Here is a 24645-nt window from a genome sequence, read left to right as displayed (position 1 = left end):
CGAAAAAAACGCCTTACTATACTATGACTTTTTTTATGACATTTTGAGGTCAAAAAAAAAATTTGACTTTTTTTCGCCGAAAAAAACGCCTTACTATACTATGACGTTTTATATGAATTTTTGAGGTAATACTAAAGTATGACTTTTTTTGGCCGATTTTGACGCCTTACTATACTATGACGTTTTTTATGACATTTTGAGGTCAAAAAAAATGTTGACTTTTTTTGGCCAAAAAAAACGCCTTACTATACTATGACGTTTTTTATGACATTTTGAGGTCAAAAAAAATTTTGAGTTTTTTTGGCTGAAAAAAACGCCTTACTATACTATGACGTTTTTTGGCACATTTTGAGGTCATACTAAAGTATGACTTTTTTTGGCCGATTTTGACGCCTTACTATACTATGACGTTTTTTATGACATTTTGAGGTCAAAAAAAATGTTGACTTATTTTGGCTGAAAAAAACGCCTTACTATACTATGACGTTTTTTATGACATTTTGAGGTCAAAAAAAATTTTGACTTTTTTTGGCCGAAAAAAACGCCTTACTATACTATGACGTTTTTTATGACATTTTGAGGTCAGAAAAAAATTTGACTTTTTTTGGCCGAAAAAAACGCCTTACTATACTATGACGTTTTTTATGACATTTTGAGGTCAGAAAAAAATTTGACTTTTTTTGGCCGAAAAAAACGCCTTACTATACTATGACGTTTTTTGGCACATTTTGAGGTCATACTAAAGTATGACTTTTTTTGGCCGAAAAAAACGCCTTACTATACTATGACGTTTTTTATGACATTTTGAGGTCATACTAAAGTATGACTTTTTTTGGCCGAAAAAAACGCCTTACTATACTATGACGTTTTTTATGACATTTTGAGGTCATAAAAAATTTTGACTTTTTTTGGCCGATTTTGACGCCTTACTATACTATGACGTTTTTTATTACATTTTGAGGTCAAAAAAAAATTTGACTTTTTTTGGCCGAAAAAAACGCCTTACTATACTATGACCTTTTTTATGACATTTTGAGGTCAAAAAAATTTTTGACTGTTTTTGGCCGAAAAAAATGCCTTACTATACTATGACGTTTTTTATGACATTTTGAGGTCAAAAAAAATGTTGACTTTTTTTGGCCGATTTTGACGCCTTACTATACTATGACGTTTTTTATGACATTTTTAGGTTAAAAAAAATGTTGACTTTTTTTGGCCGAAAAAAACGCCTTACTATACTATGACGTTTTTTATGACATTTTGAGGTCAAAAAAAATTTTGACTTTTTTTGGCCGAAAAAAACGCCTTACTATACTATGACGTTTTTTGGCACATTTTGAGGTCATACTAAATTTTGACTTTTTTTGGCCGAAAAAAACGCCTTACTATACTATGACGTTTTTTGGCACATTTTGAGGTCATACTAAAGTATGACTTTTTTTGGCCGATTTGACGCCTTACTATACTATGACGTTTTTTATGACATTTTGAGGTCAAAAAAAATTTTGACTTTTTTTGGCCGAAAAAAACGCCTTACTATACTATGACGTTTTTTATGACATTTTGAGGTCAGAAAAAAATTTGACTTTTTTTGGCCGAAAAAAACGCATTACTATACTATGACGTTTTTTGGCACATTTTGAGGTCATACTAAAGTATGACTTTTTTTGGCCGAAAAAAACGCCTTACTATACTATGACGTTTTTAATGACATTTTGAGGTCAAAAAAAATTTTGACTTTTTTTGGCCGAAAGAAACGCCTTACTATACTATGACGTTTTTTGGCACATTTTGAGGTCATACTAAAGTATGACTTTTTTTGGCCGAAAAAAACGCCTTACTATACTATGACGTTTTTTATGACATTTTGAGGTCAAAAAAAATGTTGACTTATTTTGGCTGAAAAAAACGCCTTACTATACTATGACGTTTTTTGGCACATTTTGAGGTCATAAAAAATTTTGACTTTTTTTTGGCCGATTTTAACGCCTTACTATACTATGACGTTTTTAATGACATTTTGAGGTCAAAAAAAATTTTGACTTTTTTTGGCCGAAAAAAACGCCTTACTATACTATGACGTTTTATATGAATTTTTGAGGTCATACTAAAGTATGACTTTTTTTGGCCGATTTTGACGCCTTACTATACTATGACGTTTTTTATGACATTTTGAGGTCAAAAAAAATTTTGACTTTTTTTGGCAGAAAAAAACGCCTTACTATATACTATGACCTTTTTTGGCACATTTTGAGGTCAAAAAAATTTTTGACTTTTTTTGGCTGAAAAAAACGCCTTACTATACTATGACGTTTTTTGGCACATTTTGAGGTCATACTAAAGTATGAGTTTTTTTGGCCGATTTTGATGCCTTACTATACTATGACGTTTTTTATGACATTTTGAGGTCAAAAAAATTTTTGACTCTTTTTGGCCGATTTTGACGCCTTACTATACTATGACGTTTTTTGGCACATTTTGAGGTCATACTAAAGTATGACTTTTTTTGGTCGATTTTGACGCCTTACTATACTATGACGTTTTTTATGACATTTTGAGGTCAAAAAAAATTTTGACTTTTTTTGGCCGAAAAAAACGCCTTACTATACTATGACGTTTTATATGAATTTTTGAGGTCATACTAAAGTATGACTTTTTTTGGCCGATTTTGACGCCTTACTATACTATGACGTTTTTTATGACATTTTGAGGTCAAAAAAAATTTTGACTTTTTTTGGCTGAAAAAAACGCCTTACTATACTATGACGTTTTTTGGCACATTTTGAGGTCATACTAAATTTTGACATTTTTTATGCCGAAAAAAACGCCTTACTATACTATGACGTTTTTTATGACATTTTGAGGTCAAAAAAAATTTTGACTTTTTTTGGCCGAAAAAAACGCCTTACTATACTATGACGTTTTTTATGACATTTTGAGGTCAAAAAAATTTTTGACTTTTTTTGGCCGAAAAAAACGCCTTACTATACTATGACGTTTTTTGGCACATTTTGAGGTCATACTAAATTTTGACATTTTTTATGCCGAAAAAAACGCCTTACTATACTATGACGTTTTTTATGACATTTTGAGGTCAAAAAAAATTTTGACTTTTTTTGGCCGAAAAAAACGCCTTACTATACTATGACCTTTTTTATGACATTTTGAGGTCAAAAAAATTTTTGACTGTTTTTGGCCGAAAAAAAAACGCCTTACTATACTATGATGTTTTTTATGACATTTTGAGGTAAAAAAAAATGTTGACTTTTTTTGGCCGAAAAAAACGCCTTACTATACTATGACGTTTTTTATGACATTTTGAGGTCAAAAAAAATGTTGACTTATTTTGGCCGAAAAAAACGCCTTACTATACTATGACGTTTTTTGGCACATTTTGAGGTCATACTAAAATATGAGTTTTTTTGGCCGATTTTGACGCCTTACTATACTATGACGTTTTTTATGACATTTTGAGGTCAAAAAAAATGTTGACTTTTTTTGGCCGATTTTGACGCCTTACTATACTATGACGTTTTTTATGACATTTTGAGGTCATAAAAAATGTTGACTTTTTTTGGCCGAAAAAAACGCCTTACTATACTATGACGTTTTTTATGACATTTTGAGGTAAAAAAAAATGTTGACTATTTTTGGCCGAAAAAAACGCCTTACTATACTATGACGTTTTTTATGACATTTTGAGGTCATAAAAAATTTTGACTTTTTTTGGCCGATTTTGACGCCTTACTATACTATGACGTTTTTTATGACATTTTGAGGTCAAAAAAAAATTTGACTTTTTTTGGCCGAAAAAAACGCCTTACTATACTATGACGTTTTTTATGACATTTTGAGGTCAAAAAAATTTTTGACTGTTTTTGGCCGAAAAAAATGCCTTACTATACTATGACGTTTTTTATGACATTTTGAGGTCAAAAAAAATGTTGACTTTTTTTGGCCGATTTTGACGCCTTACTATACTATGACGTTTTTTATGACATTTTTAGGTTAAAAAAAATGTTGACTTTTTTTGGCCGAAAAAAACGCCTTACTATACTATGACGTTTTTTATGACATTTTGAGGTCAAAAAAATTTTTGACTTTTTTTGGCGGAAAAAAACGCCTTACTATACTATGACGTTTTTTGGCACATTTTGAGGTCATACTAAATTTTGACATTTTTTATGCCGAAAAAAACGCCTTACTATACTATGACGTTTTTTATGACATTTTGAGGTAAAAAAAAATTTTGACTTTTTTTGGCCGAAAAAAACGCCTTACTATACTATGACCTTTTTTATGACATTTTGAGGTCAAAAAAATTTTTGAATGTTTTTGGCCGAAAAAAAAAACGCCTTACTATACTATGATGTTTTTTATGACATCTTGAGGTCAAAAAAAATGTTGACTTTTTTTGGCCGATAAAAACGCCTTACTATACTATGACGTTTTTTATGACATTTTGAGGTAAAAAAAAATGTTGACTTTTTTTGGCCGAAAAAAACGCCTTACTATACTATGACGTTTTTTATGACATTTTGAGGTCAAAAAAATTTTTGACTTTTTTTGGCCGAAAGAAACGCCTTACTATACTATGACGTTTTTTGGCACATTTTGAGGTCATACTAAAGTATGACTTTTTTTGGCCGAAAAAAACGCCTTACTATACTATGACGTTTTTTATGACATTTTGAGGTCATACTAAAGTATGACTTTTTTTGGCCGAAAAAAAACGCCTTACTATACTATGACGTTTTTTATGACATTTTGAGGTCAAAAAAAATTTTGACTTTTTTTGGCCGAAAAAAACGCCTTACTATACTATGACGTTTTTTATGACATTTTGAGGTCAAAAAAAATTTTGACTTTTTTTGGCCGAAAAAAACGCCTTTCTATACTATGACGTTTTTTATGACATTTTGAGGTCAAAAAAATTTTTGACTTTTTTTGGCGGAAAAAAACGCCTTACTATACTATGACGTTTTTTGGCACATTTTGAGGTCATACTAAATTTTGACATTTTTTATGCCAAAAAAAACGCCTTACTATACTATGACGTTTTTTATGACATTTTGAGGTAAAAAAAAATTTTGACTTTTTTTGGCCGAAAAAAACGCCTTACTATACTATGACCTTTTTTATGACATTTTGAGGTCAAAAAAATTTTTGAATGTTTTTGGCCGAAAAAAAAAACGCCTTACTATACTATGATGTTTTTTATGACATCTTGAGGTCAAAAAAAATGTTGACTTTTTTTGGCCGATAAAAACGCCTTACTATACTATGACGTTTTTTATGACATTTTGAGGTAAAAAAAAATGTTGACTTTTTTTGGCCGATTTTGACGCCTTACTATACTATGACGTTTTTTATGACATTTTGAGGTCAAAAAAAATGTTGACTTTTTTTGGCCGAAAAAAACGCCTTACTATACTATGACGTTTTTTATTACATTTTGAGGTCAAAAAAAAATTTGACTTTTTTTGGCCGAAAAAAACGCCTTACTATACTAGGACGTTTTATATGAATTTTTGAGGTCATACTAAAGTATGACTTTTTTTGGCCGATTTTGACGCCTTACTATATTATGACGTTTTTTATGACATTTTGAGGTCAAAAAAAATTTTGACTTATTTTGGCCGAAAAAAATGCCTTACTATACCATGACCTTTTTTGGCACATTTTGAGGTCAAAAAAAATTTTGACTTTTTTTGGCCGAAAAAAACGCCTTACTATACTATGACGTTTTTTATGACATTTTGAAGTCATAAAAAATGTTGACTTTTTTTGGCCGAAAAAAACGCCTTACTATACTATGACGTTTTTTATGACATTTTGAGGTCAAAAAAAAAATTTGACTTTTTTTGGCCGAAAAGAAAGCCTTACTATACTATGACGTTTTATATGAATTTTTGAGGTCATACTAAAGTATGACTTTTTTTGGCCGATTTTGATGCCTTACTATACTATGACGTTTTTTATGACATTTTGAGGTCAAAAAAATGTTGACTATTTTTGGCCGAAAAAAACGCCTTACTATACTATGACGTTTTTTATGACATTTTGAGGTCATAAAAAATTTTGAATTTTTTTGGCCGAAAAAAAAGCCTTACTATACTATGACGTTTTTTATTACATTTTGAGGTCAAAAAAAAATTTGACTTTTTTTGGCCGAAAAAAACGCCTTACTATACTATGACGTTTTATATGAATTTTTGAGGTCATACTAAAGTATGACTTTTTTTGGCCGATTTTGACGCCTTACTATATTATGACGTTTTTTATGACATTTTGAGGTCAAAAAAAATTTTGACTTATTTTGGCCGAAAAAAACGCCTTACTATACCATGACCTTTTTTGGCACATTTTGAGGTAAAAAAAAATTTTGACTTTTTTTGGCCGAAAAAAACGCCTTACTATACTATGACGTTTTTTATGACATTTTGAAGTCATAAAAAATGTTGACTTTTTTTGGCCGAAAAAAACGCCTTACTATACTATGACGTTTTTTGGCACATTTTGAGGTCATACTAAAGTATGACTTTTTTTGGCCGATTTTGACGCCTTACTATACTATGACGTTTTTTATGACATTTTGAGGTCAAAAAAAAATTTGACTTTTTTTGGCCGAAAAAAACGCCTTACTATACTATGACGTTTTATATGAATTTTTGAGGTCATACTAAAGTATGACTTTTTTTGGCCGATTTTGACGCCTTACTATATTATGACGTTTTTTATGACATTTTGAGGTCAAAAAAAATTTTGACTTATTTTGGCCGAAAAAAACGCCTTACTATACTATGACCTTTTATGGCACATTTTGAGGTCATACTAAAGTATGACTTTTTTTGGCCGATTTTGACGCCTTACTATACTATGACGTTTTTTATGACATTTTGAGGTCAAAAAAAATTTTGACTTTTTTTGGCCGAAAAAAACGCCTTACTATACTATGACCTTTTTTATGACATTTTGAGGTCAAAAAAATTTTTGACTGTTTTTGGCCGAAAAAAAAACGCCTTACTATACTATGATGTTTTTTATGACATTTTGAGGTCAAAAAAAATGTTGACTTTTTTTGGCCGATTTTGACGCCTTACTATACTATGACGTTTTTTATGACATTTTGAGGTCAAAAAAAATTTTGACTTTTTTTGGCCGAAAAAAACGCCTTACTATACTATGACGTTTTATATGAATTTTTGAGGTCATACTAAAGTATGACTTTTTTTGGCCGATTTTGACGCCTTACTATACTATGACCTTTTTTATGACATTTTGAGGTCAAAAAAATTTTTGACTGTTTTTGGCCGAAAAAAAAAACGCCTTACTATACTATGATGTTTTTTATGACATTTTGAGGTCAAAAAAAATGTTGACTTTTTTTGGCCAAAAAAAACGCCTTACTATACTATGACGTTTTTTATGACATTTTGAGGTCAAAAAAAATGTTGACTTTTTTTGGCCGATTTTGACGCCTTACTATACTATGACGTTTTTTATGACATTTTTAGGTTAAAAAAAATGTTGACTTTTTTTGGCCGAAAAAAAACGCCTTACTATACTATGATGTTTTTTATGACATTTTGAGGTCAAAAAAAATTTTGACTTTTTTTGGCGGAAAAAAACGCCTTACTATACTATGATGTTTTTTGGCACATTTTGAGGTCATACTAAATTTTGACTTTTTTTGGCCGAAAAAAACGCCTTACTATACTATGACGTTTTTTGGCACATTTTGAGGTCATACTAAAGTATGACTTTTTTTGGCCGAAAAAAACGCCTTACTATACTATGATGTTTTTTATGACATTTTGAGGTCAAAAAAAATGTTGACTTTTTTTGGCCGATTTTGACGCCTTACTATACTATGACGTTTTTTATGACATTTTGAGGTCAAAAAAAATTTTGACTTTTTTTGGCCGATTTTGACGCCTTACTATACTATGATGTTTTTTATGACATTTTGAGGTCAAAAAAAAATGTTGACTTTTTTTGGCCGATTTTGACGCCTTACTATACTATGACGTTTTTTATGACATTTTGAGGTCAAAAAAAATGTTGACTTTTTTTGGCCGAAAAAAACGCCTTACTATACTATGACGTTTTATATGAATTTTTGAGGTCATACTAAAGTATGACTTTTTTTGGCCGATTTTGATGCCTTACTATACTATGACGTTTTTTATGACATTTTGAGGTCAAAAAAAATTTGGACTTTTTTTGGCTGAAAAAAACGCCTTACTATACTATGACGTTTTTTGGCACATTTTGAGGTCATACTAAAGTATGAGTTTTTTTGGCCGATTTTGATGCCTTACTATACTATGACGTTTTTTATGACATTTTGAGGTCAAAAAAAATGTTGACTTATTTTGGCTGAAAAAAACGCCTTACTATACTATGATGTTTTTTGGCACATTTTGAGGTCATACTAAAGTATGAGTTTTTTTGGCCGATTTTGACGCCTTACTATACTATGACGTTTTTTATGACATTTTGAGGTCAAAAAAAATGTTGACTTTTTTTGGCCGAAAAAAAAACGCCTTACTATACTATGACGTTTTTTATGACATTTTGAGGTCAAAAAAAATTTTGACTTTTTTTGGCTGAAAAAAACGCCTTACTATACTATGACGTTTTTTGGCACATTTTGACGTCATACTAAAGTATGACTCTTGTTGGCCGATTTTGACGCCTTACTATACTATGACGTTTTTTATGACATTTTGAGGTCAAAAAAAATGTTGACTTATTTTGGCTGAAAAAAACGCCTTACTATACTATGACGTTTTTTATGACATTTTGAGGTCAAAAAAAATGTTGACTTTTTTTGGCCGAAAAAAACGCCTTACTATACTATGACGTTTTTTATGACATATTGAAGTCATACTAAAGTATGAGTTTTTTTGGCCGATTTTGATGCCTTACTATACTCTGACGTTTTTTATGACATTTTGAGGTCAAAAAAATTTTTGACTTTTTTTGGCCGAAAAAAAACGCCTTACTATACTATGACGTTTTTTGGCACATTTTGAGGTCAAAAAAAATTTTGACTTTTTTTGGCGGAAAAAAACGCCTTACTATACTATGACGTTTTTTATGACATTTTGAGGTCAAAAAATTTTTTGACTGTTTTTGGCCGAAAAAAAAAACGCCTTACTATACTATGATGTCTTTTATGACATTTTGAGGTCAAAAAAAATGTTGACTTTTTTTGGCCGAAAAAAACGCCTTACTATACTATGATGTTTTTTATGACATTTTGAGGTCAAAAAAAATGTTGACTTTTTTTGGCCGATTTTGACGCCTTACTATACTATGACGTTTTTTATGACATTTTGAGGTCAAAAAAAATGTTGACTTTTTTTGGCCGAAAAAAAACGCCTTACTATACTATGACGTTTTTTATGATATTTTGAGGTCAAAAAAAATTTTGACTTTTTTTGGCTGAAAAAAAACGCCTTACTATACTATGACGTTTTTTGGCACATTTTGACGTCATACTAAAGTATGACTCTTTTTGGCCGATTTTGACGCCTTACTATACTATGACGTTTTTTATGACATTTTGAGGTCAAAAAAAATGTTGACTTATTTTGGCTGAAAAAAACGCCTTACTATACTATGACGTTTTTTATGACATTTTGAGGTCAAAAAAAATGTTGACTTTTTTTGGCCGAAAAAAACGCCTTACTATACTATGACGTTTTTTATGACATTTTGAAGTCATACTAAAGTATGAGTTTTTTTGGCCGATTTTGATGCCTTACTATACTCTGACGTTTTTTATGACATTTTTAGGTAAAAAAAATTTTTGACTTTTTTTGGCCGAAAAAAACGCCTTACTATACTATGACGTTTTTTGGCACATTTTGATGTCAAAAAAAATTTTGACTTTTTTTGGCGGAAAAAAACGCCTTACTATACTATGACCTTTTTTATGACATTTTGAGGTCAAAAAATTTTTTGACTGTTTTTGGCCGAAAAAAAAAACGCCTTACTATACTATGATGTCTTTTATGACATTTTGAGGTCAAAAAAAATGTTGACTTTTTTTGGCCGAAAAAAACGCCTTACTATACTATGATGTTTTTTATGACATTTTGAGGTCAAAAAAAATGTTGACTTTTTTTGGCCGATTTTGACGCCTTACTATACTATGACGTTTTTTATGACATTTTGAGGTCAAAAAAAATTTTGACTGTTTTTGGCCGAAAAAAACACCTTACTATACTATGACGTTTTTTATGACATTTTGAGGTCAAAAAAAATGTTGACTTATTTTGGCTGAAAAAAACGCCTTACTATACTATGATGTTTTTTGGCACATTTTGAGGTCATACTAAAGTATGAGTTTTTTTGGCCGATTTTGACGCCTTACTATACTATGACGTTTTTTATGACATTTTGAGGTCAAAAAAAATTTTGACTTTTTTTGGCCGATTTTGACGCCTTACTATACTATGATGTTTTTTATGACATTTTGAGGTCAAAAAAAAATGTTGACTTTTTTTGGCCGATTTTGACGCCTTACTATACTATGACGTTTTTTATGACATTTTGAGGTCAAAAAAAATGTTGACTTATTTTGGCTGAAAAAAACGCCTTACTATACTATGATGTTTTTTGGCACATTTTGAGGTCATACTAAAGTATGAGTTTTTTTGGCCGATTTTGACGCCTTACTATACTATGACGTTTTTTATGACATTTTGAGGTAAAAAAAAATGTTGACTTTTTTTGGCCGAAAAAAACGCCTTACTATACTATGACGTTTTTTATGACATTTTGAGGTCAAAAAAAATTTTGACTTTTTTTGGCGGAAAAAAACGCCTTACTATACTATGACGTTTTTTATGACATTTTGAGGTCAAAAAAATTTTTGACTTTTTTTGGCTGAAAAAAACGCCTTACTATACTATGACGTTTTTTGGCACATTTTGACGTCATACTAAAGTATGACTCTTTTTGGCCGATTTTGACGCCTTACTATACTATGACGTTTTTTATGACATTTTGAGGTCAAAAAAAATTTTGACTTTTTTTGGCGGAAAAAAACGCCTTACTATACTATGACCTTTTTTATGACATTTTGAGGTCAAAAAAATTTTTGACTGTTTTTGGCCGAAAAAAAAAACGCCTTACTATACTATGATGTCTTTTATGACATTATGAGGTCAAAAAAAATGTTGACTTTTTTTGGCCGAAAAAAACGCCTTACTATACTATGACGTTTTTTATGACATTTTGAGGTCAAAAAAAATGTTGACTTTTTTTGGCCGATTTTGACGCCTTACTATACTATGACGTTTTTTATGACATTTTGAGGTCAAAAAAAATTTTGACTGTTTTTGGCCGAAAAAAACGCCTTACTATACTATGACGTTTTTTATGACATTTTGAGGTCAAAAAAAATGTTGAATTTTTTTGGCCGATTTTGACGCCTTACTATACTATGACGTTTTATATGAATTTTTGAGGTCATACTAAAGTATGACTTTTTTTGGCCGATTTTGATGCCTTACTATACTATGACGTTTTTTATGACATTTTGAGGTCAAAAAAAATTTTGACTTTTTTTGGCTGAAAAAAAACGCCTTACTATACTATGACGTTTTTTGGCACATTTTGAGGTCATACTAAAGTATGAGTTTTTTTTGGCCGATTTTGATGCCTTACTATACTATGACGTTTTTTATGACATTTTGAGGTCAAAAAAAATGTTGACTTATTTTGGCTGAAAAAAACGCCTTACTATACTATGATGTTTTTTGGCACATTTTGAGGTCATACTAAAGTATGAGTTTTTTTGGCCGATTTTGACGCATTACTATACTATGACGTTTTTTATGACATTTTGAGGTCAAAAAAAATGTTGACTTTTTTTGGCCGAAAAAAAAACGCCTTACTATACTATGACGTTTTTTATGACATTTTGAGGTCAAAAAAAATTTTGACTTTTTTTGGCTGAAAAAAACGCCTTACTATACTATGACGTTTTTTGGCACATTTTGACGTCATACTAAAGTATGACTCTTTTTGGCCGATTTTGACGCCTTACTATACTATGACGTTTTTTATGACATTTTGAGGTCAAAAAAAATGTTGACTTATTTTGGCTGAAAAAAACGCCTTACTATACTATGACGTTTTTTATGACATTTTGAGGTCAAAAAAAATGTTGACTTTTTTTGGCCGAAAAAAACGCCTTACTATACTATGACGTCTTTTATGACATTTTGAAGTCATACTAAAGTATGAGTTTTTTTGGCCGATTTTGATGCCTTACTATACTCTGACGTTTTTTATGACATTTTTAGGTAAAAAAATTTTTTGACTTTTTTTGGCCGAAAAAAACGCCTTACTATACTATGACGTTTTTTGGCACATTTTGAGGTCAAAAAATTTTTTGACTTTTTTTGGCTGAAAAAAACGCCTTACTATACTATGACGTTTTTTGGCACATTTTGAGGTCATACTAAAGTATGAGTTTTTTTGGCCGATTTTGATGCCTTACTATACTATGACGTTTTTTATGACATTTCGAGGTCAAAAAAAATGTTGACTTTTTTTGGCCGAAAAAAACGCCTTACTATACTATGACGTTTTTTGGCACATTTTGAGGTCATACTAAAGTATGACTTTTTTTGGCCGAAAAAAACGCCTTACTATACTATGACGTTTTTTATGACATTTTGAGGTCATACTAAAGTATGACTTTTTTTGGCCGAAAAAAACGCCTTACTATACTATGACGTTTTTTATGACATTTTGAAGTCATACTAAAGTATGAGTTTTTTTGGCCGAAAAAAACGCCTTACTATACTATGACGTTTTTTGGCACATTTTGAGGTCATACTAAAGTATGACTTTTTTTGGCCGATTTTGACGCCTTACTATACTATGACGTTTTTTGGCACATTTTGAGGTCATACTAAAGTATGACTTTTTTTGGCCGATTTTGATGCCTTACTATACTATGACGTTTTTTATGACATTTTGAGGTCAAAAAAAATATTGACTTTTTTTGGCCGATTTTGACGCCTTACTATACTATGACGTTTTTTATGACATTTTGAGGTCAAAAAAAATTTTGACTGTTTTTGGCCGAAAAAAACGCCTTACTATACTATGACGTTTTTTATGACATTTTGAGGTCAAAAAAAATTTTGACTTTTTTTGGCTGAAAAAAACGCCTTACTATACTATGATGTCTTTTATGACATTTTGAGGTCAAAAAAAATTTTTGACTGTTTTTGGCCGAAAAAAATGCCTTACTATACTATGACGTTTTTTATGACATTTTGAGGTCAAAAAAAATGTTGACTTTTTTTGGCCGATTTTGACGCCTCACTATACTATGACGTTTTTTATGACATTTTGAGGTCAAAAAAAATTTTGACTGTTTTTGGCCGAAAAAAACGCCTTACTATACTATGACGTTTTTTATGACATTTTGAGGTCAAAAAAAATGTTGAATTTTTTTGGCCGAAAAAAACGCCTTACTATACTATGACGTTTTATATGAATTTTTGAGGTCATACTAAAGTATGACTTTTTTTGGCCGATTTTGATGCCTTACTATACTATGACGTTTTTTATGACATTTTGAGGTCAAAAAAAATTTTGACTTTTTTTGGCTGAAAAAAACGCCTTACTATACTATGACGTTTTTTGGCACATTTTGAGGTCATACTAAAGTATGAGTTTTTTTGGCCGATTTTGATGCCTTACTATACTATGACGTTTTTTATGACATTTTGAGGTCAAAAAAAATGTTGACTTATTTTGGCTGAAAAAAACGCCTTACTATACTATGATGTTTTTTGGCACATTTTGAGGTCATACTAAAGTATGAGTTTTTTTGGCCGATTTTGACGCATTACTATACTATGACGTTTTTTATGACATTTTGAGGTCAAAAAAAATGTTGACTTTTTTTGGCCGAAAAAAAACGCCTTACTATACTATGACGTTTTTTATGACATTTTGAGGTCAAAAAAAATTTTGACTTTTTTTGGCTGAAAAAAACGCCTTACTATACTATGACGTTTTTTGGCACATTTTGACGTCATACTAAAGTATGATTCTTTTTGGCCGATTTTGACGCCTTACTATACTATGACGTTTTTTATGACATTTTGAGGTCAAAAAAAATGTTGACTTATTTTGGCTGAAAAAAACGCCTTACTATACTATGACGTTTTTTATGACATTTTGAGGTCAAAAAAAATGTTGACTTTTTTTGGCCGAAAAAAACGCCTTACTATACTATGACGTTTTTTATGACATTTTGAAGTCATACTAAAGTATGAGTTTTTTTGGCCGATTTTGATGCCTTACTATACTCTGACGTTTTTTATGACATTTTTAGGTAAAAAAATTTTTTGACTTTTTTTGGCCGAAAAAAACGCCTTACTATACTATGACGTTTTTTGGCACATTTTGAGGTCAAAAAATTTTTTGACTTTTTTTGGCTGAAAAAAACGCCTTACTATACTATGACGTTTTTTGGCACATTTTGAGGTCATACTAAAGTATGAGTTTTTTTGGCCGATTTTGATGCCTTACTATACTATGACGTTTTTTATGACATTTCGAGGTCAAAAAAAATGTTGACTTTTTTTGGCCGAAAAAAACGCCTTACTATACTATGACGTTTTTTGGCACATTTTGAGGTCATACTAAAGTATGACTTTTTTTGGCCGAAAAAAACGCCTTACTATACTATGACGTTTTTTATGACATTTTGAGGTCATACTAAAGTATGACTTTTTTTGGCCGAAAAAAACGCCTTACTATACTATGACGTTTTTTATGACATTTTGAAGTCATACTAAAGTATGAGTTTTTTTGGCCGAAAAAAACGCCTTACTATACTATGACGTTTTTTGGCACATTTTGAGGTCATACTAAAGTATGACTTTTTTTGGCCGATTTTGACGCCTTACTATACTATGACGTTTTTTGGCACATTTTGAGGTCATACTAAAGTATGACTTTTTTTGGCCGATTTTGATGCCTTACTATACTATGACGTTTTTTATGACATTTTGAGGTCAAAAAAAATATTGACTTTTTTTGGCCGATTTTGACGCCTTACTATACTATGACGTTTTTTATGACATTTTGAGGTCAAAAAAAATTTTGACTGTTTTTGGCCGAAAAAAACGCCTTACTATACTATGACCTTTTATGGCACATTTTGAGGTCAAAAAAATTTTTGACTTTTTTTGGCTGAAAAAAACGCCTTACTATACTATGACGTTTTTTGGCACATTTTGAGGTCATACTAAAGTATGACTTTTTTTGGCCGATTTTGACGCCTTACTATACTATGACGTTTTTTATGACATTTTTAGGTCAAAAAAAATTTTGACTTTTTTTGGCCGAAAAAAACGCCTTACTATACTATGACGTTTTTTGGCACATTTTGAGGTCATACTAAAGTATGACTTTTTTTGGCCGATTTGACGCCTTACTATACTATGACGTTTTTTATGACATTTTGAGGTCAAAAAAAATTTGGACTTTTTTTGGCCGAAAAAAACGCCTTACTATACTATGACGTTTTTTATGACATTTTGAGGTCAGAAAAAATTTTGACTTTTTTTGGCCGAAAAAAACGCCTTACTATACTATGACGTTTTTTGGCACATTTTGAGGTCATACTAAAGTATGACTTTTTTTGGCCGAAAAAAACGCCTTACTATACTATGACGTTTTTTATGACATTTTGAGGTCATACTAAAGTATGACTTTTTTTGGCCGAAAAAAACGCCTTACTATACTATGACGTTTTTTATGACATTTTGAAGTCATACTAAAGTATGAGTTTTTTTGGCCGAAAAAAACGCCTTACTATACTATGACGTTTTTTGGCACATTTTGAGGTCATACTAAAGTATGACTTTTTTTGGCCGATTTTGACGCCTTACTATACTATGACGTTTTTTGGCACATTTTGAGGTCATACTAAAGTATGACTTTTTTTGGCCGATTTTGATGCCTTACTATACTATGACGTTTTTTATGACATTTTGAGGTCAAAAAAAATATTGACTTTTTTTGGCCGATTTTGACGCCTTACTATACTATGACGTTTTTTATGACATTTTGAGGTCAAAAAAAATTTTGACTGTTTTTGGCCGAAAAAAACGCCTTACTATACTATGACGTTTTTTATGACATTTTGAGGTCAAAAAAAATTTTGACTTTTTTTGGCTGAAAAAAACGCCTTACTATACTATGACGTTTTTTATGACATTTTGAGGTCATACTAAAGTATGAGTTTTTTTGGCCGATTTTGATGCCTTACTATACTATGACGTTTTTTATGACATTTTTAGGTCAAAAAATTTTTTGACTTTTTTTGGCCGAAAAAAACGCCTTACTATACTATGACGTTTTTTGGCACATTTTGAGGTCATACTAAAGTATGACTTTTTTTGGCCGATTTTTTGGCCTTACTATACTATGACGTTTTTTGGCACATTTTGAGGTCATACTAAAGTATGACTTTTTTTGGCCGATTTTGACGCCTTACTATACTATGATGTTTTTTATGACATTTTGAGGTCAAAAAAAATTTTGACTTTTTTTGGCCGAAAAAAACGCCTTACTATACTATGACGTTTTTTATGACATTTTGAAGTCATAAAAAATGTTGACTTTTTTTGGCCGAAAAAAACGCCTTACTATACTATGACGTTTTATATGAATTTTTGAGGTCATACTAAAGGATGACTTTTTTTGGCCGATTTTGATTCCCTACTATACTATGACGTTTTTTATGACATTTTGAGGTAAAAAAAAATGTTGACTTTTCTTGGCCGAAAAAACGCCTTACTATACTATGACGTTTTTTATGACATTTTGAGGTAAAAAAATTTTTTGACTTTTTTTGGCCGAAAAAAACGCCTTACTATACTATGACGTTTTTTGGCACATTTTGAGGTCATACTAAAGTATGACTTTTTTTGGCCGAAAAAAACGCCTTACTATACTATGACGTTTTTTATGACATTTTGAGGTCAAAAAAAATTTTGACTTTTTTTGGCCGAAAAAAACGCCTTACTATACTATGATGTTTTATATGACATTTTGAGGTCATACTAAAGTATGACTTTTTTTGGCCGATTTTGACGCCTTACTATACTATGACGTTTTTTATGACATTTTGAGGTCAAAAAAAATTTTGACTTTTTTTGGCCGAAAAAAACGCCTTACTATACTATGACGTTTTTTGGCACATTTTGAGGTCATACTAAAGTATGACTTTTTTTGGCCGATTTTGACGCTTTACTATACTATGACGTTTTTTATAACATTTTGAGGTCAAAAAAAATTTTGACTTTTTTTGGCCGAAAAAAACGCCTTACTATACTATGACGTTTTATATGAATTTTTGAGGTCATACTAAAGTATGACTTTTTTTGGCCGATTTTGATTCCCTACTATACTATGACGTTTTTTATGACATTTTGAGGTCAAAAAAAATTTTGACTTTTTTTGGCGGAAAAAAACGCCTTACTATACTATGACGTTTTTTGGCACATTTTGAGGTCATACTAAAGTATGACTTTTTTTGGCCGATTTTGATGCCTTACTATACTATGACGTTTTTTATGACATTTTGAGGTCAAAAAAAATGTTGACTGTCAAAAAAAATTTAGACTTTTTTTGGCGGAAAAAAACGCCTTACTATACTATGACCTTTTTTATTACATTTTGAGGTCAAAAAATTTTTTGACTTTTTTTGGCTGAAAAAAACGCCTTACTAAAAAAATTTTGACTTTTTTTGGCTGAAAAAAACGCCTTACTATACTATGACGTTTTTTGGCACATTTTGAGGTCATACTAAAGTATGAGTTTTTTTGGCCGATTTTGACGCCTTACTATACTATGACGTTTTTTGGCACATTTTGAGGTCAAAAAAAATGTTGACTTTTTTTGGCCGAAAAAAACGCCTTACTATACTATGACGTTTTTTGGCACATTTTGAGGTCATACTAAAGTATGACTTTTTTTGGCCGATTTGACACCTTACTATACTATGACGTTTTTTATGACATTTTGAGGTCAAAAAAAATTTTGACTTTTTTTGGCCGAAAAAAACGCCTTACTATACTATGACGTTTTTTATGACATTTTGAGGTCATAAAAAATTTTGACTTTTTTTGGCTGAAAACAACGCCTTACTATACTATGACGTTTTTTGGCACATTTTGAGGTCATACTAAAGTATGACTTTTTTTTGGCCGAAAAAAACGCCTTACTAAACTATGACGTTTTTTGGCACATTTCGAGGTCATACTAAAGTATGACTTTTTTTGGCCAATTTTGACGCCTTACTATAGTATGACCTTTTTCCTTGGAAAGAAGATAGTGGAGGCATTGGTGCAGTTTAGCTCCTTTTACTTGGAGCCATAAATGTTATATAATGGAAATACATACATTTTACATAGATGTGTTAACATGGAGTTGTCATGACAAGCTGTCTACATTTAGGATTTTGTGTGGATCTTACATCATCAATCTATTAGCAGGGCACTGCAGGGAATTGAACCCCACCCTAGTGTACTAGGTGTACCATAACCAGTGCCTTTTGCTTTTTGAAGTGATGTAAAGGTAAAGCAAAACCCATATTTCAACAGCATTTCTTAAATATTGTGTTATCAACATATCTAGTTAGAATGAGATATGGCATTCGTGGAAATTCTGTTGTAATATAGGAAAGAAAACTTTACTTTGAATAATGTATATGACATATATGTACAGTAGGTATTACTGCTATAGAATCAAAGCATGGATTTATGACATATAATCTATATTGTGTATTTTTGCGTTACGTCTGTGGGTAAGTGGTGACGTACATGATTGTATATGATTTGAAATAGTTCTTAATTGTTGAGAAAGTAGGGATGCACCAATCCACATTTTTTCACTTCCGATCCGATCCAAATACCAGAATTTGGATATCTGCCGATACCGATACTATTCCGATACCAGAGCTGTTTGCTTTAATATTATTATTATCATTATTGTTGTTGATTTTATATGAAGCTGTAATAAATTTTCTCTACAGGCAAGTGTGATATGTACAAATGTAAGCATGTATGTCCCAAAAGGCAACTTGAGGTAAGTATAAGGTCAGAAAAGAAAGTCATAAAAACAGTCAATATTTATTAAATTCAAGAGATACCCGTAACCTTCTCTTAAACTACCCCTCTCCAAATAAAATAGAAATAAAAATGGCTACTTGATGTGATCTGCATAAATTAAGTATACTGGCTCTTGTAGCAGAAACAAATAAAGGTTTTTCAAATCTCAAAGATCCCGATGGGCGGAAGCTCACTCACCATTCATTTTCTTCCTGCTGTACCTGGAAGGGGCATAAGTCTGTGAGTAATATATTGTTGGTGTGTGAATTACCTGTATGACTTACCTGTTATGGTGTCCCGCTTTGGTTTATCGTTTGTTTAAAAGTTAAATATATAAAATAGCGCGACCAATGCTAATGCGCTAGCCCGTCAATGGGATTCTCCATATTATGTTAGCATTGAGCTAATCACTACTTATTACCACTTGTAGGTCGCGACGGAACTTCCGTCCCTCGGTACAACGGCTTTGCAAACATTGCAAAAAGTTGGTTAGCCATGGTGCTGTTCAATGCTCGCCTGCTAGCTCGCTGCAAACTGTGGAATGGATTTCCTGAACAGAGGCTTATCTCAATGAGACGCTGAGTAATGAGACACGCTGCCGTTTGCAGCCAGTTAGCAGAGCAGCCGGCAGGGAATCACTTGTGGAGTCATTTCAGCACACAACATTAAAGCATAAACATGGTTCATGAATCGGAAATCTCCGCAGGTTGGATAGGAAATTTCCGATCTGTGAAAAATGCTGGTATCGGAACCCGATACCGATACTGGATCGGATCGGCCCCATCCCTAAGAGAGAGCAAAGGATTTGGACATGTAAAGAGCACACAAACACAGTAGAAATGTCAAAAATGCACCAGAGCTCTGTTGTGCTCCAGCAATAAAAACCCAGTACGTATAAAAATATAAGTTCAGAAAAACAGGTAAAAAAGACTGCAACGTATTTCTGTTCTGCATCACACATCTCTGTTGTGCATGACAAAAAAAGCAAAGCCACAAAGTCAAAAAGGCTGTGCCACAGATTTCTTGTGCACCAGCTATATAAAACACAGGAAAAATACAAATTTCATTAAAGAAAAAAAGAGATTAAAAAGGTTGTGTTGCACAGCTCTGTTGTGTATCAGTAATAAACACATAGTAGAAATAAATTTTTAAGATAAAAAGGAAAAAAGGGCTATGATGCTTACCTGTGTACATCAACAAGCCACAACCATTGTAAAATTGCTTTTAATCACTAAAACATTCTCAACCTCCATCCACAAACTCTAACCAACACTAAGGAGATTTACAAATAACACAGTGTCCATCAAACCAAATTACGTTTTTTACTTTTTACTCTTAACATGTGCAACTTTCTTGTAAGCACATTATACATGTAGTCACATAAACACAACTCACTCAAAGTACGTTAACTTTTTCATATATATATATCCACAAATACCAGGATATATTTAATCAAGGACATCCTGGTATTCTTAACACATGTGGCTGAAAATAACACCATTGAAAAGCCTACACAAACTGTAAACAAGAGTAATTTACAAATAACACACTGTCCATTAAACCAAATTACATGTTTGCTCTGCACAGATAATCATGATGACCTTTACAGTCTCAACTTATTTATATGCTCATATGGTGATACACTCATAGCGCCCCGTGCTGGGAGGGGGCCATGTCTTTTCTGTTGCTGTATACTGCTGTGCTTCTCTGGGGAGAAGAGCAGGAGAGAGGAGAGGGCATAGGAGAACTTTTGTGCATGGCTGCGACTCCTGTGGCTTGCAAGGGGTGCGAGGGCCCGCCCATCTCTACTTGCAGCTTTAGTTATTCTTTCGCGACTTGGAGGTCAATTTTGACCCCCTCAACATACACGAAAAGTCACCAATTTTTGCCCAAAATTGTCCCCTGACAAAAATTTTCATTTGAAACTATCCGTGCGACTGGGCGTGGCCAAACGGCTCTGCAGCGCCCCTAAAGTGTGAAAATATTCACAGTAAGACCTACAGACTTGAAAATCGGTACACAGATGCATCGTGTCGAGACGAGAAAAAAAGCCTCTTGGAGAAAAATTCCACCATGTACACGAAGTCGGCCATTTTGGAAAGAATGCGCCATCTTGCGTTTCGCACTCACCGTACTTTGACAAACTCCTCCTTGGGGAATTGTCCAATTGCGCTGAATTTTGATGAGATTGCACAGAAGGCCAAAAGGGACCAAAAGTTATCAAATTTTTTGATGTGGATCACATGGTCTGTCCGTGGCACCACCATGAAAATGACCCTTCGCCAACACACAGGAAATGGATGTATTTGTTGCTGTATCTCCCACATACTTCATCAAAAGTGGACGAAAAAAATCCGGCATGATGATCATGTGATTCCGAACAGATTGATATGCTTATATGATGGTCACAGCAGCCCCTAATGGTAGCGGTTTCTTTTTTTCCTTAATGAACTCCTAGGGAAATCATTGGATGGAGCTGAAATTTTGTCATGTTGCTCTTTAGACACTATTGTCCAAAAGTTATCAAAATCTTTTCTCTACGTTACACGATTTTGGGTTTTTCCCACTTATCATCCATTGTGGCTAATACTCTGCCTTGAAACCTATAATCCCCTACAAGTCTTGCCACAGGGCACTGTTTTAGCACAATTGGGCATGGCCAAAAGGCTCTGCAGCGCCCCCTACAGTATGAAAATATTCAAAGTATGACCTACGGACCTGAAAATCGGTACACAGATGCATCACGTTGAGACGAGAACAAAAGCCTCTTGGAGCAAAATTCCACTATGTACAGGAAGTCGGCCATTTTGGAAAGACTGCACCAACTTGCCGTACTTTGACAAACTCCTCCAAAGGCAATAGTCCGATTGAGCTGAATTTTGGTCAGATTGCTTACAAGGCATTAGGGACAAAAAGTTATCACCAACACACAGGAAATGGATGTATTTGTGGCTGTATCTCCCACATACTTCATCCAATGTGGATCAAACTTTACAGTCAGGATGACTCTCAGACTCTGAACTGATTTATATGCTCATATGATGATACACTCATAGCGCCCCCTGCTGGGAGGGGGGGCATATCTTTTCTCTTGCTGTATACTGCTGTGCTTCTCTGGGGAGAAGAGCAGGAGAGAAGGGAGAGGACGTAGGAGGACTCTTCTGCTTGGCTGCGGTGGCTGCGGCTAGTGCGGGTCGCAAGGGGTGCGAGGGCCCGCTCTTCGCTGCTTGCAGCTTTAATTTCATTTTTAATCAACACTGTGAAAATATGGCACATTCAAACACTGGCAGTGTGCACGTTTATCAAATCTGGATCAAATCTATTTATTTACAGCATTCATAATTATAATAAGTCAGAACTGCAGTAACAACTAGCACCTTCAAAAACATCTTATTATGTTCATAAAAGAAAAAGTGTGAATTAAGGTTGTGTTCCAACAGCCAGCCCCAAGCTATTTAAAATATCCAGATTTGTTAAACTGAACCAAATCTATTGGCAAATCTTTTACTTTCTCCCCCTTTTTTAATTGGTAAAGAAAAGCTCAATATGAAATATGTAATTTACTGCATATCCAGAAAAGCTTTGTCCATCACAGTGCATTGAGTATTTCATTATTAATCTTAGTGTTAAAAGCAAAACTAAAATGAAAGATCTTATAGAGGATTTTAAAGGATTCTGATCTGATGTTGGATCTAGCTAAATGCTGTTGATCCCCAAGCTTCCTCTGTATGAAAGAGAAAATAGTAAAACTACTTATTTATAGTATTTTGGTTCATGATGCTTATTTCATGATGCTCTGTGGAAATTAAACTAATGAAACTAAACTTCCAGACCCTGCTCAGAAGTCTGCCTGTGTCTGTGCATCTGCACTGGTGAGAGACGGGAGGAGAGCGACTGGACAGGTGGAGACAGAACGATCCACAGAAGGACTCCTACAGGTGCTCCCACACTCCTCTAACTAAAACAATGCAGCCCCAAGCCTGAACCGTCCCACTGCTCTAACACCACAGTTCACAGAGCCATGTGTTAAACAAAATAATGGCCATGATCACAGCTGGGCACAGTGCAGGGAGGAGACAGAGGAACAGCGAGGATTCAGTGCTTTCATCTCTTCTCCTTCTTCTTCTCCTCTGTCTCTCTCCCCTCTGGCTTCCGACGGGGTTTTTCTTCCAGTCCAGCTCCTGCTACTGAATTGCACCGGGCTCAGACGGGTTCTTGGTGCTCTTCTTGCGTTTCTTCTTGACCCGGTACACGTGGAAGGTTTTGTTCTGGAATGTTCTGGTGAACAGAGCCGTGTACCCCGCCGTGTCCGTCTTGATGGCCTCGCAAAATCGAGGGTGGGAGGCGGGGACGAGGTCTGGTTCGTTCTCTCCGGGTCCATCCATGATCTGATGGTACACAGAATGAGCAGGTCATCGTCAAGTGAGAAAAATGGCAGGAGCCTAACACTGATGTATATTTGTAAAGAGGTTTGTGTTGTACAATACATCATCAACACATGTATAGATATAAATAAATACCACCAACAGGATGATCAGCAGGCTCTGATTCCACTTTGTGCTCCTGAACTGCCTAACACTATTAAGACACACACAGCCAAATTGATTTTTATTCTGCGTGAGTTTCATTTTTTTAAATTACTGATTGCTATATTGATAAAAACTTCTGCCAGTAGTTTTGTATTATAAATAATGTGATAGATTCTGCCCCCAAACTGCAAGAGGAAGTGCAACTTCAACAACACAGAGAGATGATAGAATTTCTTTTCTCAGAAAAAGTGAGCATCAAAAGAAACTAGCAATGAACACTTGAAAATGTTTTTTTGGGCTTACCAAAAAATAATCCTAGTTTGTGCTCCAAGGCAAAACAAAGAACTAAAGTGAAAATGAATAACGCAATCATTATAAGTACTAAAGGAATTATTCTCTGAAAGTTACAACAGTTTTAGTTTCACAAGAGACATTTTTGTAATTTGTGCTTTGTCCTTGCTCTCGTCTCTGTTCTGAAATGGGTTTGACTCATTTGGAAAAAGAAAAAAAAAAGTGATGGTCACATTTTTCTGTGCACCAATTTTAAATCAAGATGTCACTGGGGTCGTTTGCTTATGTTTCCAAGACGGAGTCAATCAAATCTGATCAAACCACACCACCACAAAGTCCCAGTGAAGCACATTAGCTGAGTTTTTTTTGGATTGTTAAGATCTTAATAAATAATACTTAAAGATGGTTTTATCCAAAACTTCAAATGATTGTAGCTTATTTTGTCATCGTTAAATTAAATTTTCAAGGGCTTTATAAGCCACACTGACTTTATTTTCAGAGATCTGGTGCAATTCAAGTCATTACATTTCTTTATTCAACTACTACCCCAACCAAAGAACCACCAGAGTCATAGTTATTGTGCAAAACAGGAGTTTGAAGTCCATCCATTAGCTATAAAGCGTGGCCTTTGAAGGTTGCTGGGGTGGAGCAAACCC

General features: G+C 33.0%; 1 protein-coding gene across 6 annotated transcripts in view; it reads right to left on the bottom strand.

Moving 5' to 3' along the window:
• Positions 1-22476: 22476 nt before the first annotated feature.
• The window catches only part of dpy19l3 (dpy-19 like C-mannosyltransferase 3), a 44060-nt gene continuing 41891 nt past the window's right edge, over positions 22477-24645 (bottom strand). For all 6 annotated transcript variants that reach the window (XM_041042177.1, XM_041042168.1, XM_041042186.1 and 3 more), the window contains one exon: positions 22477-23557. In XM_041042177.1, coding sequence (XP_040898111.1) covers positions 23354-23557 — 204 coding nt within the window. In that variant the 3' untranslated portion in view covers positions 22477-23353. The remainder of the gene's footprint in view (positions 23558-24645) is intronic.

This window comes from Toxotes jaculatrix, chromosome 1, assembly GCF_017976425.1.
Source record: "Toxotes jaculatrix isolate fToxJac2 chromosome 1, fToxJac2.pri, whole genome shotgun sequence".
In the NCBI taxonomy this organism is placed as follows: Eukaryota; Metazoa; Chordata; class Actinopteri; family Toxotidae; genus Toxotes; species Toxotes jaculatrix.
The sequence above is the reverse complement of the archived record's forward strand: the minus strand, read 5'-3'. Positions and strand labels throughout refer to the sequence as shown.